Source organism: Peromyscus leucopus, chromosome 8a, assembly GCF_004664715.2.
Source record: "Peromyscus leucopus breed LL Stock chromosome 8a, UCI_PerLeu_2.1, whole genome shotgun sequence".
Lineage (NCBI taxonomy): Eukaryota > Metazoa > Chordata > Mammalia > Rodentia > Cricetidae > Peromyscus > Peromyscus leucopus.
The window spans coordinates 52,777,857-52,795,138 of NC_051085.1; the positions used below are offsets into that span (position 1 = coordinate 52,777,857).

Genomic DNA, 17,282 nt, shown 5'->3' on the forward strand with positions numbered 1-17,282 from the left:
CACCCCACAAACACACACTGAACACACTCTACTAACACCTTGATATGGGACTCCCAAGTGTTGGTTTTTACTCTGTGATAATTTGCTATAGCATACTGCAATGACCTGGATGGGGACTTTCGGTTTGATTAATTTCTTTTAAAAATGATTTATTATTATTATTATTATTGTTATTTGTATCAGTTTCCCTTTCCTCCTCTCTTCCCAGTTCTTCCCCCACCTCCCCTCTGATTAATTTCTAAGCTCTCAAGAACATTTGTATTGAAACTTTTCTTTTGCAATATGAATGGGAAACTACCTCCAAGGGGATTTTTCTTCGGCCCCACCTCCTGTGTGTGTGTTTGCATGCCTGTCTGTTTGTATCATCTGTTATCAACTTTCTAGACTGAGCTGGAACAGACTAAAATGTATTTATTATTCACGGAAGCATTGTGATCTTGAATTTTTTTCTTCATCTCAGGAGTTGAGTAGCTCCCTTGAAAGCATCTTTAGCATCCCCTGAAGTCAGTGCAGGACACATAAAGTGTACAATTTAAACTCAGAACAAACATTTATTATCACCCCCTCCCACCATTTAAAAAAAGAAAAGAAATCCTCAAATCCGCACACCCAATACTTGGATTCCATAATGGGAGACCAGCAAGAACCAACTGGGCACCAGTGTCCGGAACCCGGATGTGGAGGCAGGCTTGCACCCGGACCTGGGTTCTCTGGGTTCTTATAAGGCACCACCGCCTCGCTCCCCACCGGAAGCGACCGCGGAGTTCTAGGCCGTTGAGGGGCTGTCCATTCCGGTGACCTTCTCTTCCTGCACTGGTCCCTCTCCTTGCCCAGCCGCCTTGTGCAGACATGAACCCCAGCGACCCCAGCTACTCCTTGGCTTCGCTCTATGTGGGGGACCTGCACCCCGATGTGACCGAGGCCATGCTCTATGAGAAGTTCAGCCCCGCCGGGCCCATCCTCTCCATCCGGGTGTACAGGGACAGGACGACCCGCCGCTCGCTGGGCTATGCCTCTGTCAACTTCCAGCAGCTGGAGGACGCCGAGCGGGCCTTGGACACCATGAATTTCGATGTGATAAAGGGCAAGCCGGTCCGCATCATGTGGTCTCAACGGGACCCGTCGCTGCGCAAAAGTGGAGTAGGCAACATCTTCGTCAAAAATCTGGACAGGTCCATTGACAGCAAAGCGCTGTATGATACGTTTTCTGCCTTCGGGAACATCCTCTCGTGTAAGGTGGTCTGTGATGAGAACGGCTCCAAGGGTTATGGGTTTGTGCACTTCGAGACCCAGGAAGAAGCTGAACGAGCAATTGAGAAAATGAACGGGATGTTCCTAAATGATCGCAAAGTGTTTGTGGGGCGATTTAAGTCTCGCCGGGACAGGCAGGCTGAACTTGGAGTCAGGGCTAGAGAGTTTACCAATGTTTACATCAAGAATTTGGGAGAAGACATGGATGATGAGAGACTCCAGGGTCTCTTTGGCAAGTTTGGGCCTGCCTTGAGTGTTAAAGTCATGACTGATGACAGTGGAAAATCCAAAGGGTTTGGATTTGTAAGCTTTGAAAGGCATGAAGATGCACGGAAGGCCGTGGATGAGATGAACGGGAAAGACCTCAATGGAAAACAGATTTATGTTGGCCGAGCTCAGAAAAAAGTGGAACGACAGACTGAACTGAAGCACAAGTTCGGACAGATGAAGCAAGATAAGCGCAAAGTTGAGCAGGTACCACCCCAAGACCGAAGCATCAGATGCCAAGGTGTTAATCTTTATGTGAAAAACCTTGATGATGGCATTGATGACGAGCGTCTCCGGAAGGAGTTTTCTCCGTTTGGTACTATCACTAGCGCCAAGGTTACCATGGAGGGGGGTCGCAGCAAAGGGTTTGGTTTTGTATGTTTCTCCTCTCCGGAAGAAGCCACTAAAGCAGTTACCGAAATGAATGGTAGGATTGTGGCCACCAAACCACTCTATGTAGCTCTAGCTCAACGCAAAGAGGAGCGGCAGGCTCACCTCAGTAACCAATATATGCAGAGAATGGCAAGCGCCAACCCGGTCATCAACCCTTTCCAGCCAGCACAGGCTCCTTCAGGTTACTTCATGACAGCAACACCACAGACTCAGAACCGTGGAGCATGCTCTGCTCCTCACCAAACTACTCAGCAGGGACCGAGTCCCCGTGGGAGTGCTCAGGGTGCCAGAGCTCATTCGTTCCAAAATATGTCTAGTGCCATCCACCCATCTACTGTTCCATCATTTGGTAGTTCGGGACCAGCTTCCTCACAGGCTCTACGGAGTATGCCAACACATCGTGCAGCCAACACTTCCACACAGATGACGGGCTCACATCCCACCACTGCTTCTGCGGCAGCTGCTCCTGCTGCCCGCACAGTTCCCCAGTATAAATATACCTCTGGAGTCCGCAATCCCCCTCAGCATCTTAACACACAGCCACAAGTCACCATGCAGCGGTCCACTGTTCCTGTCCAAGGTAACAAAGCATCTTTGACTGCCTCCATGCTGGCGGCTGCTTCTCCTCAAGCGCAAAAGCAAATGCTGGGGGAATGGCTGTTTTCTCTCATACAAGCCATGCACCCTGCTCTAGCTGGTAAAATCACTGGCATGCTGTTGGAGATTGATAATTTAGAACTACGCCGCATGCTTGACTCGCCGGAGTGTCTCCACGCCAAAGTTGATGAAGCTCTAACTGTGCTTCAAGCCCACCAAATGAAAGAGACTCCCCAGCAAGCGGCCGGCAGTGTCACTGGTGTCCCAACTGCTTAAAGGTGAGCAAATGAAAGCGTGAAACTCCTGCTTCACCAAAGAACATTATCTGGACATCGGAAAAACTATGGGGGGAAAAGAGAAGCAAAATCGAAACTAAATGAAAAGGGAATGAGAATCTTCTGTGCCGTGCCAAGTCCGTGCCGGGTCTGGTGAGCAATGCAGGCCCCAAGAGCACTTGGCTTAAGACAGCAGACGACAGAAACAGTGAAATTTAAAAACAAACGAACATTTTATGGACTTTGGGGAATTGATTTCTTTTTTCAGCAAAGTGAAAAAATGTAAAGCACCTCTTGAGTTGTAATTCAAATAGCTCCAGATGTCAGTTCTAAGTAATAGAATTGATAACTGAGCAAGGGAACACGATTGGATCATAACATTCTTGCTTTACTACAACTCCCTTTAAAGAGTAAGAGGGGAAAAGAAAGGTGTCACTGTTGCCTACCTAGTAAGACCTCTGAGACGCCAGGCGGGCTATTGCTTGTGACGGACTATTTCCACACACTTGTTGCCATAAACAGAACACATGCAGTCTGTAATTCTCAACCCCATCAATTAGTGGTACCAAAAAACCACCTTCAAACTTAGAAACTTGTGTCTGCAGCAAAAACTACAGAAAGTGAATTGTTACAGCCATAAAAGTTATGTTTGTCATCCTGGTTTCTTGGAGCTATGTTTTGGCGGGATAGATGAGAAGGTAAAGACAAAAGTATGAGGTCATTAAAAACTATACTATACAAAAACACAGAGGCAGGAAGAGGGAAGGAGGGAGACCGGAGACATGGAGATAGAAGAGATGGTTTGGAGGGATTAGGGTTAATGTGATTTTTTTTCAGGCCCCAGAGAACCCAAACAGGAGATTTCAGGATGAGAGTCTTGCCCTTTGAAGCAGATGTGAGCTAGTGCATTCTGGAGAAGGAAGTGCTGATGAGTGGCTTCCTCCACAAAAAGAGGGGGGATTTAAGAAGAAAAGGAATTCAACAAGGGGTTTGGTGTTCGTGAATACTGATCTACACAATAAAGCTGTTTTTCACAAATACTAATGTATTTTTAAATTTAAGTTATTTTTTGTGGTTGAATTATTTTTGTGTCCTAAAACAGTAATTCTGTGTCACTGAAAAACTACATTATTTCTCAGTATTCTTTCTTAACGGTAGATTGCAGCATAAATCACTGTAAATACAAAGATTTATACAAAACCTAATAGCAAGCATCTATGCAAGTGATTTCAAAATGACCAGCTTTTTGGTAATATACAATTAAAATACATTGTTCTCATTTGGGGGTGTTAATAGCTGTCGGTAAACATAATTACCATCAAATTTACACCTAATGACTTACACAGTATTGAGACTCTCAGTGTTGTTAGAGGACATGGAAAAGCAGTGAAATACACGGGCATTAAACACTGAGTTCACAGAAAGAAAAGTGAAAAGATGTTTGAATTTATTAGGACTTAGAAATGACATCAGATCTCATATTTGCAGGAACAAAGTTCCCAGTGGTAGCAAGTGTCACTGAGTATTATATAAGAAACTTTGCTGCACCTCCAAGCCATCCCCTTGGTAGGAATATGGGCATGACCCTAGGGAGACATGAGCCTGGGTGCTTTTAGCTGGCACAAAAATTTGCAAAGAAACCTTCCCTCCCAGGATGACACATGGCAAACATGAACACCATGTCCATGCTCCGGAACATTTCAGTGTGGTCAGACTGATGGAGCAGCCCTGTCCTATCAGAAAGTACTCCCAGCAGAGATCCAGTTAACCACAGTTTTAGAAGAATATTTCAGGCACGAGGCAAACTATGGAGAACTTCATGCAAACAGAAATGTGCAGTGCACGAAAGTCACCTGCATGATAAATGGAGAGGCAGCAGAAACCCTGCCACTTTGCCACAGGAAAGACTCACACGATTACCTTTCTTGCTTTTGAGTATCACCTTCGGCCCACCTGAGAGCTTGTCCACTTCATCTCTGCTGCACATTCACAGATGCATCTCTGCCTGCTCATCTCCATCCATGCATAGTCCAAAGGGTTTCCTTCATTTTCATTTCAAAAGTGTCTTGGCTATGAGAGACACAGCCAAGGCTTTCAAAGTAATGGTAGATTTGGTAGAGATTCATAATACCCTCTCTTGCGCACTAAGTTCCAGAAGTTAAAGTACTGCCCAGGTCTTCACATGTTTTCACCAGATCTGGTTCTTGTAGACTTAGAATGCCTTTGTGGAGGAAGTCAATTCACCAAGTGTATATATACATCTATATCTAGTTTTTTTTTTTTCATTTTCTAAAATTCTGAAATTTTTATTTTCTCCAAAAGTTAGAGAAAACATAAAGCTGTTGGGTATTACTTTCCTGCTTATTAAGGAAAGTCTAGCTCTTGCTGAGAATAAAGTTCTTGAGAGTTAGCCGATTGTTTCAGTCCATGTAAGACTGGAGTCTTTCTCATCCTCTGGAGTTCTTCATCACCCTATAATGCCCTCTTGAATATGTTTTGTGGTTGCTGCAATTAATTGCTTTCTTTGTAACTTTAGGGTTTTGACCTTAAATTTTTTTTTTTTAATTTGTTTCTTTTGGTTGGAAACCAATGCTCAACTCAAATTTGTCAAAATATTTCATCCATGAACTAAATTTTTTACTTTTCAAGTAAAAATAACAGTCATCCATGTTTGCTTTGCTCCAGTGTTCACACTCAAATGGAGTAGAAATCACAGCCACTGCAAAGCTGTGGGTGGAGCCGCTCGAGTCCCCTTGCTTTGCTGTGTCTCTTTCACTGTCCTGCTCTAATTCAGGTGCAGATGTGTACTGTAAGATCAGCTGGATGTGTAAAATCCCTGCCTTGTATGCCTGGTGGCCCAGATTCCCCTGAACCCATGGAAAAGTAGAAGGAAGCATCCAGCTCAGAAGAGTTGTCATCGAACCTTGCAAATACATATCACACACACACACACACACACACGTAAAATTTAAAGACTGCTCAATGCTAGCTTCTGTGCTTCTCAAATCTTGCAAACTTGCTCTCTATATAGGTGTAGATGCAGTTTCTAGGGTGGCAGTCTTATAGGATTGCCAAGTTTATAAAGAACATCTAATAAATTCTGGACCAATGAGATGGCTCAGCAGATAAGAACTCTTGCGACCAAGCTGGGGGACCTAAGTTAAATGCTTTGGAACTATGCAGAAGGAGAGAAGCAACTGCCACAAGTTGTCCTCTGAGCTCTCCGTGCTCATGATGGCAGACATGTGTCCCCAACAAATATACACACTGAATAATAAAGATAAATTCTTAAATACCTTTGCTCATTTGTGATGAAAGAACTTAGGCCAACAAACACTTTTTTAAAAAAGATAAAATATCTTAGCACCAAAGTTGCTTGGTACTCCTTGTATGTGAAGTTAATAAAAAGCCTTTTATGAGTTTGCTATTATACGAAGGTTTCCTAGTCAGAGCCTCTCCCTATTACCTGCACATGGAGGAAAGGGCATCTTATTCCTACCATCTCTCCCTATTCCCCCTACCCTGCACTCATCGATGATCCCTCGGCTTGCCTGGTATAGTTCCAGTTGTGCTCACATCCTTGGTTCTGTTGATCCTGCCTTAACTATCTACCTTCTTAAAGTCACATTCCGTTCCCTCCTCCACAAATCTTCCTGAGCACAGAGAGAGCAGCACCAACCCCCACGGGATCTCATCCAGAGTCCTGTGTACTTAGTGGCTGACTAGAGTTGCTTTCCATTTTTAATACATTTTCAAATAATACATATATAATACAAGCACAAGAGAGTGACAGGGACCATCACAATGCATTCACAGGACCCCTGGGACCTTATTGCCTGATTAAAGGAAAGGTATGAAGTACTATACACAGTCATCATATTTGGGGAAAAATGCTAAGGTCATTTTAGTGAGCCAAAAATCACTGAGGGAAGGGCTCAGTTCAAAGTGCAGAGTGTTCAGCAGGCCTGAAGAAAAACCTATCCCCGGTATTTGGCTACATCAAAGACCAAACGTTTTAGCTGATTATAATAAATCACCAGTTTATATCCGTGCATGTAGTCTTTGAAACCCAATGGGAAACATTTTTTTTCCCCCCGCAAAGCAGTTGATAATCTTTCATGGGATGCAAGAGCCCGAGAACTATGGGACATGTGTATCTTCCCTACCTCTTCTTCCTCCTCCTTGAGAAAACTGGCCTCAGAACAGTATCACAAAGTCCTTGTCCCGGCCTGTGGGTGCTACTAAGTGAGTTTTGTAATACAATAGTGTATGAGAGAAATGCTTCACAAACCGCAGTGTGCCATACAAACACAACACTACAATTTCTACAGTCATAGAGGTGGTTGACAATATTATGTCTTGGATTGATCCATCTGTGGTGGGTGAGTGGGGACATCTGAATTGATTAAGTCTGTGTTTAAAGAAATTGTTTTAATGTGTTTATTATTATCAAGATAATAGTAAGAAACCAGTGTGGACCTGACTCTTATCAGAGATAGTTGGATGCTTTTTCACCGGCCCTTTAAAAACCGTAAAAGTAGGTCCAGGAAATGAGAAAGACAAATTTAGTTTAGTTCATGAAGAAGAAGCTCCTTAAATATGTAGTATAGCTCTCAGCCTTTACCAGAGAGGTCTCTACTTACAGTAGGTCACAATTAGTGTGGAAACAACTAGTCCAAGTGTGGAGCATAAGGGACTGAGAAGACTCAGATCTAAGTGGGGCATCTACATCACCTACCGCCACCTCCAAAGCTCAGGGAACATCGTAGAAAAGGGGTGGAGAACTTGTAAGAGGAGAGTTTGAGAACGAGACCGGAAATTTTGGGGAGTACACCACCCCGTACTGCCCCCTCCATGTTACTGGAGAAGTTGGGAGTCACATACTGGACTTCTTGTTTTGTTTTGTTTTTCAAGACAGGGTTTCTCTGTGTAGCTTTGGTGCCCATCCTGGATCTCACTCTGTAGACCAGGCTGGCCTTGAACTCACAGAGATCCTCCTAACTCTGCCTCCCAAGTGCTGGGATTACAGATGTGTGCTGCCACCACCACCACCACTGCCCTGCTGAGTTCTTGGTCTTTTTAAAGAAAGAGTTTATGAATGGACTCAAAAAGAAGCTATTAGAGTTTAGAAGGAAAATCTCAGCAGCTGCCCAGAGGAAGAAGAAAGAGAATAGGAAGAGAGGAAGCCACACCATCTGAGCTAAGCTGGCACAGAGGTCAACCTCAGGCTGGAGGAAGGAGCACAGGGTAGAGGGAGGGGCTGGAGACAAAGGGTGAAGGGGCCTGACGTTTTAGGGAAATGGTGCTTAGAAAATCAATAGAAGGAAGGAAAAGATGTAGCATGCACCTTAAAAGGTCTTATTATTAAGAGGCGGCACACACCTTTAATCACAGCACTCTGGAGGCAGAGCCAGGCGGATCTCTGTGAGTTTGAGGCCAGCCTGGACTACCAAGTGAGTTCCAGGAAAGGCACCAAAACTAGACAGAGAAACCCTGTCTCGAAAAACAAAACAAAACAAAACCAAAACAAAAAACAAACAAACAAAAAGAATAAACCTGAAGTCAGGTATTGGGGTTAAAGCTGGAAGATCAGAGAAGCAGAACAAGCCACAGCCACCTCACGTCTCCAATTCCTCAGCTGATCCTATTTCCTCAGACTGGAAGCCTCTGAGTCCTCATCCAGAATAAATCTCAGCTGAACTACTGCTCAAAAGCCTAAAAGCTTAACCAGACTCTAGTTCCTAGTCCTCGCACCGTATATACCTTTCTGCTTTCTGCCATCACTTCCTGGGATTAAAGGTGTGAGTCACCATGCCTAGCTGTTTCCAGTGTGGCTTAGAACTCAGAGAGATCCGAATGGATCTCTGCCTTTGGAATGCTAGGATTAAAGGCGTGTGTGTCACCATTTTCTGGCCTCTATATCTAGTGGCTGTTCTGTTCTCTGACCCCCAATAAGTTTGTTGGGGTGCACAATATATCAACCACAAGTTACCTTTGTGAGTAGTTCAGAAAAGTGGGCAGACTTACAAACTGCCAGGTGTTGACTGTAAACCACTGTGCTGGGGATTCTGGGAAGGAAAAGTCCATTATGGCAAAGGGCAAGTCTTCCTCCTCTCTCTTTAGCATGACATAAGGTGGACCTGGCTTCCTGAGAGGTGGTCCCTTGTTGAGGGGATTGACCTTTACAACTAGAATAACCAAGGGAGGGGACCAGAGAACCCTGTGTCTCTATGTAGAGGTAGATTCCATGTTTTCCTATAACAGAAAGGACTGGTCATCTACAGAGCAGCATTGGCCACACATCCATGACCTCATTGCTGCCATGGTAACCTGCAGAAGACCTGCACAGGATTAGGCCTGTTCATCAAAGTTTCTTCATGGATGAGGGAAGGGCTCTTGAGGGGATACTCCTCCTGGAAGGAATATTGGAAGTTGATGGGCAGGAGAAGGTGTCTTACTTTCTGCAATTATATCCCCACCAGCAAACTGCCCATGCTCTGGTAAATGGCCTTCCACCCATGCTCATGCAGGCGGCCCTAAACTCAGAGTTGCATATGTGCGAACTGCACATAAAAGCAGGGAGGGAGCTTGTTGGGGAGAAAAAGAATTTTAGTAAAAGGTTGGGAGATTAGACAAGGTAATGTGAGTAAAACAGACTATATTCATCATATGCTTGTATGAAACTTTCAAAGAATAGAAAGAAAAACCAAACAGACAAAACCCAGGAAATATCTCAAATACAAACTCTCCACGGATTAGCAAAATCAGAAAGTTGACCTGTCAAAAGCAGGTCTGGGAAAGAGTTCTATCCGTCTGCTCCTTGGCAAAATCTGGATCCCTTTTACCCTCTTTGTGAAAATGGACTTGTTTGTTGTGATTTTAACTTTATCTTTTATGGAGCATGACTCACCCCAAGGCTCCTCACCTCACTGCAGAAGCTGAGGGTCCCCATGATCCACCTGGCTGGAGTGGACCACTGGCTCCCCTGAAATACTCAGCAGAAATCGTAGATGCAATGACAAAGTTGTGATCTTCCTTCAGTGCAGAGGAAATAAGGAAATTGATTCCCTCCAACAATCAAGACTGAGCCTGGCACGGAGCTTGTACAAGTGAATCTTATGGCACCGGGGTAACCTTGCTGTGCCTTCCAGCCAATGGCCCTTCTCTAGCAGCTGTTGGGTCCTTAGGCTGGATGGCCTGCATCAGGTACCCTGAGGAGGGCCACTGATTAGACATGAAGGCAAGGGTAATGTGTATGTGCGTGCGTGTGTGTGTGTGTGTGTGTGTGTGTGTGTGTGTGTGAGAGAGAGAGAGAGAGAGAGAGAGAGAGAGAGAGAGAGAGAGAGAGAGACAGAGAGAGAGAGACAGAGAGAGAGAGAGAGCGAGAGCGCGAGCGCGCAGGTGTGGCGGGGGATGTATGCCTTGCATTGTGTAACAAGTCAGATATGATTTGGTCTGTTTATGCATCAGGAAATTTGGTGGAATACCTTCTTTAAGATGAGTGTACCTACCTATAACAGCCAATAACGTTTTATGTCCATTTTCTTGTTGTTCTTTTACTTAAAAATTATTGGGGTTATCAGGAACAGTGTTTATTTCTCTACTTTTTAAATGAACTTACATAAGTTTTATTTGTTAATTGATTGGTCTTTGTATTTTTGTTTTTTTTTTTTAATTTGTGTTTTACTTTTATGTAGATGGGTGTTTTGCCTGCATAAATGTAGGCATGGCCCCTGTATGCCTGGTGTCAGCAGAAGCCGGAAGATGGCGTCAGTTCTGCTGGAACTGGAGTTACAGATAGTTGATGAGCTGCAATGTGGGCGCAACATAGGCCCTCCAAAAGGGGCAGTCAGTGTTCTTAGCCATGAGGTCATTTCTCCAGCCCTTAGCTTTTCAGAGGGGGAAGTGTGGGTTCAGTTTCTTTTCTGGAACCAGCCTTGGTGATTTGATAATTTCCTAAAAATCCCTCTTTAAATTAATTTTCATGATTTTTTTCCTACAATATATTTTGATCATATTCTTTCCCTTCCCCACATTCCTCCCAGATCCTCCCTACCCACCTGACTTCATGTTCCCTCTCTCTTTAAAAACAAAACAAAATCATGAACAAAACAAGAATCAAAGAGAACTAAAAAGAAAAACAAAACAGCAAGACAATAATTAAACAAAACAAAAATGCTCAAAAAATGAAGCCTGATTGGTGTTGGCCAACTTCTCCTTGGTACGGGATCTGCCTTGGGGTGCAGTTGACATGCCACGTGACATGCCATTAGAGAAAACTGAGTTTCCCTCTACCAGCAGGTATCAACTACAAATAGCTTCTTGGTTAGGACTGGGGCCTCCTTCCCCTTCTCAGTGTTGGGCTTGTCTGGTTTGAATATGCGTTGGGGTTGTCTGGTTTGAATGAGAGTACTGCCATGCTCTCTATGAGTTCGTGTGTACATCAGTACTTTTATGTCTGAACAACGGTTTCCCTGGAGTCGTTCACAGGCTCTGACAGTCTTTCTGTGACCTTTTTAGCAGAGACCTCTGAGCCCCGAAATCCTATATAGGGCTGAGTACTCCAAACTCTCTCACTCTCAGCACATTTCACTGGATTAAATGCTATGGTTTGGACTCAGTTTGAGGGTTCCCCAAAGCTCCGTGTGCTTAAATTTTATCCTCATTGTAAGTATTAAAAGGGAAGAAATTGAACTGGATTTGGCATACAGAGGCAAGGCCTTTGGAAAGTAATTAGGATTAGATATGTTTTGGCAATCAAGAACTCTTGATTGACTTCTAGTACACATGCACACACATACATACACACCACATGTATACTCGCACACACAACCCCCACATGCAAATATAGACACAAACACACAAATACAGACACAGACTCAGACACAGACACACACACACACACACACACACACACACACACACACACACACACACACCACTTCCTTGTGTTTCTCTGATCTATCTTTCAATCTTGCTCCCAATTAGGCACCACCAGATCTATTGGAACTGGTACCTCCAGAATGATGAACCGAAATAAACCTCTTTTTAAAAATAGTATTAACCTTCTTCAGATATTTTGTTCTAGTAATGAAAAGCAGATTGATATGACTCAAAGGTGATATTGTCCTTGGATTTCCTTGTAGATGCTATAATTTTAGCCACCTCTGGAATGACAATCCTCCCTTACATTTCCAGCTTCTCTCACTTTCTGTTTATGGAGTATTGTTGTTTATCACACATATTATTTGTTTTTGGAAACCAACTTTTGGCTCCTGTTGATTTTATGTGTACATATTTGCTTTCTGTTTTTGCAATGGCCTGTCTCTATTTCCTTGAGTTACTTTAAACAGTACGCTGGGTATTAGTTATTTCCTTCAGCCTACCTCTTGCTTAATAAACTTATTTCAAGGCACTTCAAAGCTCCAAGTACCTCCTTAGCTAAATCCCATAGCTCTTAATTAGTGTTGTTTTAAACATCCAGTTCTAATGACTTTTAATATTTAATTATGCCCAGTAGTCTCCTTTGTTAGAAAGAACATCTCGATCCTCGATCCTCTCTCTGTCTTTTGTGACCTTCACACTTTTGAGGAGTGACCCAATTATTTCGAGGATGGTCATCATCCGGGGCTTGCTAGGACCTTTTCTTTCTCCTCAGTGTTCTTCATTTTAACCATTATGTATGTAGGTGTTGATGTCGTACTTTTTCTTTTTAAATTCAAATGGCTTCTTAAGTTGAAGTTTCATCGAGGATTGGTACTCTTCCATGATTCTGGGCAGCCATCAACCATCATCTCTCCACTACCTTCAGGTTTGAGATGTGTTGAACTGTTTCTGTCCTATATACACCAGCCTCTCATCTTTTTTTCATCTCTTTATATATGATTCATATAATTTTGGAATAATTTATGTAGATCCTCTACATCATTGATCTTTTCTTTAGCCGTCTCTCTCCTGTTATTGAGGACTGTGGTTGTGTTGATTGGAGTTTGGTGGATCTATTAGCAATATGAAAGCAAATGTCTCATGTCTCTCAGAGCTTTCTAGATTAACTGATTCATCCTCCTGGTTTGGAGTATCTTGTCTGATTTCTATAGTCACCTTGCAGTTCTGTGGGTCTCAGAAACCTGGGAACTTTTCACTCTCACGCCTTTAGTAAGCTGGAGTATTTGGGATCACTTGACCATGTTTCTTTCATTCTCAGAAAGTTTAGCCTGGGATTTCTCAAAACATGGGTACAGGGCTCCTAGAAGCATCTCTGCTAAAATATTGATTACCATTATGTCAAATGTCAACCTCCGAGTTTGTGTAAAGTAGGACTAGACATGACATGTGTTGCTTTTGTGAGCCATCTGCCATCCCTCCAACCTCCAGTATTTTGTGTTTAGTTATTTTGTCTTTTTAACTTCTAGAATTTATTTTTCAAATTTCTTCTCTAAATTTAGATAATTTCTTTTTTCCATGACCATTTCTTTCAATTTCTATTTTTATTTGTTAAATGTGTTAGATATATTTTTATCTACATCAACTAATTTCAAATATCTGATTAGAGTAATTTAATAAATTATGACTTGGAGTAAAGATCAACCATGGAATCTGTTTCCTCAGGAGGTGATTGCTTATGAATTTGGATTTGAGTTCCTTGAAACTTGAACTAGATTTATTTGAAACCTATCTTTGAAGGGTTCTTTCACAGATCAATTTATATTTACCTCTACCACATCTGGAATACTCCATGGCTGAATAATTTTAAACTCATTTGCAGTTTTGTGGCACCCTCAGGAAATGCCACCATAGTCCCTAGAATCTCATAATAATGAGTTCATAGTTTACAGTCTCCAGAAAAGAACTGTTTTCCACATGTCCATGGTCATGATGAGATACACTCAATTAGAAGGCTGGACATTGAACTCTTCAAAATGTTCACCCCAGTCATAGTAAAGCTTCTATGGGTGGATGTGTGTCCTTCCCAGATTCATATATTGATGCCCTAGACCCCTAACAGTACTTTACTTAGATGTAGAGCCTTAGAGGACAGTGATGGTTAAATAATGTCTTACCCAACAGAGCCAGTGTTCTTCTAGAAGTTGAAGAGGTCTTGTGGCTCTGCCGAGCTATGTGAGGACAGACTGAGAGGTTGGCCACTACCAATGGAAGAAGCTAAAGCACCAGCACCTTAATCTTGGGCTCCTGGCTTCAAAATCTGTGAATGAATTTCTGTTAATTGAGAACCCCAGACTGTGGTGTTGTGTGATGGCAAATATGAGCAGTGTCACGTACAGTGCTGTTGTGACAGATACTGAATACAGAAAAGGCTTTCAAACCACATGATGGCTAGAGGGTAGAAAGGGCCTTAAGGAGCACATTTGAAAAGTCCTAGAGTTTTGGAAGAACAATGACTGAAGGTGGTTCTGAGAGGTGTCATAGGAAATGGGGAACATATTAAAAATCATAGGAAGGATAATCCTTGCTGTAAATTGGAAAATAACTTGGATGAAGCTATTTCAGTTCAGTGGAAACTATCAATTGTGATAAAAATAGGTCTTTAGCTGAGGAAATTTTAAAGTAAAACTTTGAGTTATAGCTCAGCTGCTCCCTTTTGCCTGTAACAAAATGGCAGAGGAGAGGGCTGGATTAAACTGGAATTCCCAAGAAACACGGAATATAGCTTGAGAATCTTCAGTCTCCTCATTTTAGCGGTGTGTGGGGGGGTGTCAGTGGAAGGAACTTCTGAGTCAAGCATCATCAAGGTCATGTCTCAATTGGAGAATCATTTGATGAGTGGATTATATTATGGGTACAACTCCAAAGCTAAGGCTGGACCTTAGTAGAAACCAGGGATGGAGATAGAGTGGTCTCAACAGAAACTTTATCCACCTCATTAACAAAAACAGAGATGTGTGGTGGTATTGTGTTCCCCAAAATATTGTGTACCTTAATAAACTTATCTGGGGTCAGAGAACAGAAAAGCCACTAGATACTTAGGATAGGCAGTGGTAGCACACACCTTTAATCCTAGCATTCCAGAGGCAGAAATCCATGTGTTCAAGGATACAGTCAAGCGTGGTGACTCATGCCTTTAATCTCAGAAAGTGAGCCTTTAATCCCAGGGAGTGGTGGTAGAAAGTAGAAAGATATATAAGGCATGAGGATTAGAAACTAAAAGTATTTGTCTGGTTAAGCATTTGGCTGGTTAAGCATTTGGCCTGGTTAAGCTTTCAGGCTTTCAAGCAGCAGTTCAGGTGAGAGCCATTGGGATGAGGACACGGAAGCATCCAGTCTGAGGAAACAAGACCAGCTGAGAAGTTGACCAGGTGAGGTTAGCTGTAGCTTGTTCTGTCTCTCTGATCTTCCAGAATTCACCCCAATACCTGGTCCGGTTTTGATTTTATTAATAAGACTCTTTAAGATTCCTGCTACAGAGATGGGACAATAAGAGAAGGCAACCAGAGTCTCAGAATCCCTTCTGATGAAACAATGGATCTATCTGGCTGTAAATATTTAATATTTGCCTGACAAGAAAGAACATCTCTTAAGGTAACCCAGAGGCTCTCAGGCACACTCATCTCTCTCTCAAGGCCTAAGGCCCCCAGGCTGGGCTATCTCCTCAGTTTCGATAAGTCAGACAGTCACCACCTGAGACCTAAGGGGAGAAGACTGCTGCACAGACATACAGGGATGAGCCCATCCCCCAAGCCTGGGAGGTCTCACTGAGCCATAGGGGTCCCAGGACATAGAGCCCCTTCACTGATAGGTTCAGGGGACCAAATGTCAATAATTATTCCCGAGAATCAGGAAGTGCTTAGGGCACCCTATTCCTTTCTTATTTTGAATTTCTCCTTTTGGAGTGGTGGTAAGTCTGCTGTAGGCCTTTCCCAACCCTGTATTTTGGTTGCAAGTGCAGAACATGTGCCTGGTTCACAGGTTAACTGAGCAGAAGAATTGGGGGGCCTCAGGATGAACAATAACTCCGGGCCTGCTGCCCCATTAACTGGCACAGATGACAGTAGATGAAGACCTGTAGCTGAAGTTTTTAGAAGAATGGGCTGAGACTTTGCATTGGGCTATTGGGATGTTGGTGTTTGCACTTTGCTTGTGAGAAAAGTATCGATTTTGGAGTCCAGGGGGAAAAGCGTCATGAGCTGAGCTTTGTCCTCCAGATTTCACACGTTGAAAGCTGTGTTTTCTTATGCTGTGGTCATGTTTGGAGACAATATGTAAAGTGACAATTAAAATTAAATAGAACTATAAGGATTGAATTGCAGTTCAACAGGCTTGCATGCTTGTGTGAGGGCCTGAGGAAAGGCTGTGGGGAAACAGAAACCAGCCGTCTGCAAGCTGCGGTAGTGTACTACAGGACGGCTCAGCCTCCAGAACTATGAGGGGAAAAAAATCACAGCATTTAAACCACCCAGTTAGCAGCCAAAGAGAAACAGTCCAGGTGCCTGAGTGCTGGTGCAACCTTTCCACATGCACATAGGAGGCACTGTATTCATGCTTCCCCACTGTCTGCAATAACTCAGCATGCTGCTCTCTCTAGAGTCCGGAGCCAAGCACAGAAACGCTCCCAGCTTTTACCCTCGCTGCTTATCCCTCCTCTACTTATCCCCTTTCCACACACACAGTTGCCTTCACCCACTGCTCCCATCATGGTGGTCTTGCCTTTGTCTTCAACACTCACCTCTTAAGTTTGAAGAGCATGTCCACTCTTCAGGAGCACACTAACCAGCCCTATGCTTTGGGATCCTGCTGGAGAAAACTCAGTCACTTCCCAAACGTTCTGAAGGGTTGTGTTGTCTCCAGTCCTGCGTTCTTCTGGCCATGTTTCTATTTGCTAGCCTCACTTTTTACTTCACAACGCAAATAGGGGCCCTCTGAGAGGAAATTGCTTAATGTCAACCCCTCTTTCCTCATCATGCTACCTGCAGCCATTGCCTCTTCCTCCTCTGTATTGTCAGTAAGGAGGTAGGAAATCCCATTCATAGCCAACTCCAAGGCTGTTGTCCGGCTTCTGTATCATCTCATCTCCTTCCATCATTATCCCGTTCATCCATGTGTTCATTTATTCTTCCATTTAAGGAGGATCTGGAGGAGAAAACGTAGCTGTATTAGGCACTGATTTAAAGTGGTAAGGTCCTCCGGGAAGAAACAAGCCTGTGAGGAGTTATGGTGAGGGTTATCTCCTGACAGCTGGGAAGCAGTGTCCCTTAGTTGTCCCCAGGACAGTGCTTAGCTCACAGTCCCCGCTGGTGTCCCTGGATCTACACTCCACTTGGAATCAGTGAGTGAAATGGCATCAGGCACGACAGTATCTTCCCCCAGGTGCATGGTCCCTCGTCAAAGGCTGTCCTGGGATATGCTGGAGCAGCTGATGGGAAGGTGTGGGTTGATGCTGAAGGCGCTGGTCTCCTTCTCAGGGGAAGAAGAGTGAAGCTGATGCAGAGCTGGGAGACTCCAGCAGTGTCTGGAGACTTTGGGGTCTGGTCCGCTGTGCATATC

General features: G+C 43.6%; 1 protein-coding gene across 1 annotated transcript; it reads left to right on the top strand.

Annotated features, from left to right (window-relative positions):
• Positions 1 to 762: 762 nt before the first annotated feature.
• LOC114691399 (polyadenylate-binding protein 1-like) lies at positions 763 to 3,823 on the top strand. Its single transcript, XM_037200443.1, has 2 exons — positions 763 to 2,786; positions 3,621 to 3,823. The coding sequence occupies exon 1, from the start codon at positions 850 to 852 to the stop codon at positions 2,782 to 2,784; it is 1,935 nt and encodes a 644-aa protein (XP_037056338.1). The 5' UTR covers positions 763 to 849; the 3' UTR covers positions 2,785 to 2,786; positions 3,621 to 3,823.
• Positions 3,824 to 17,282: the final 13,459 nt, after the last annotated feature.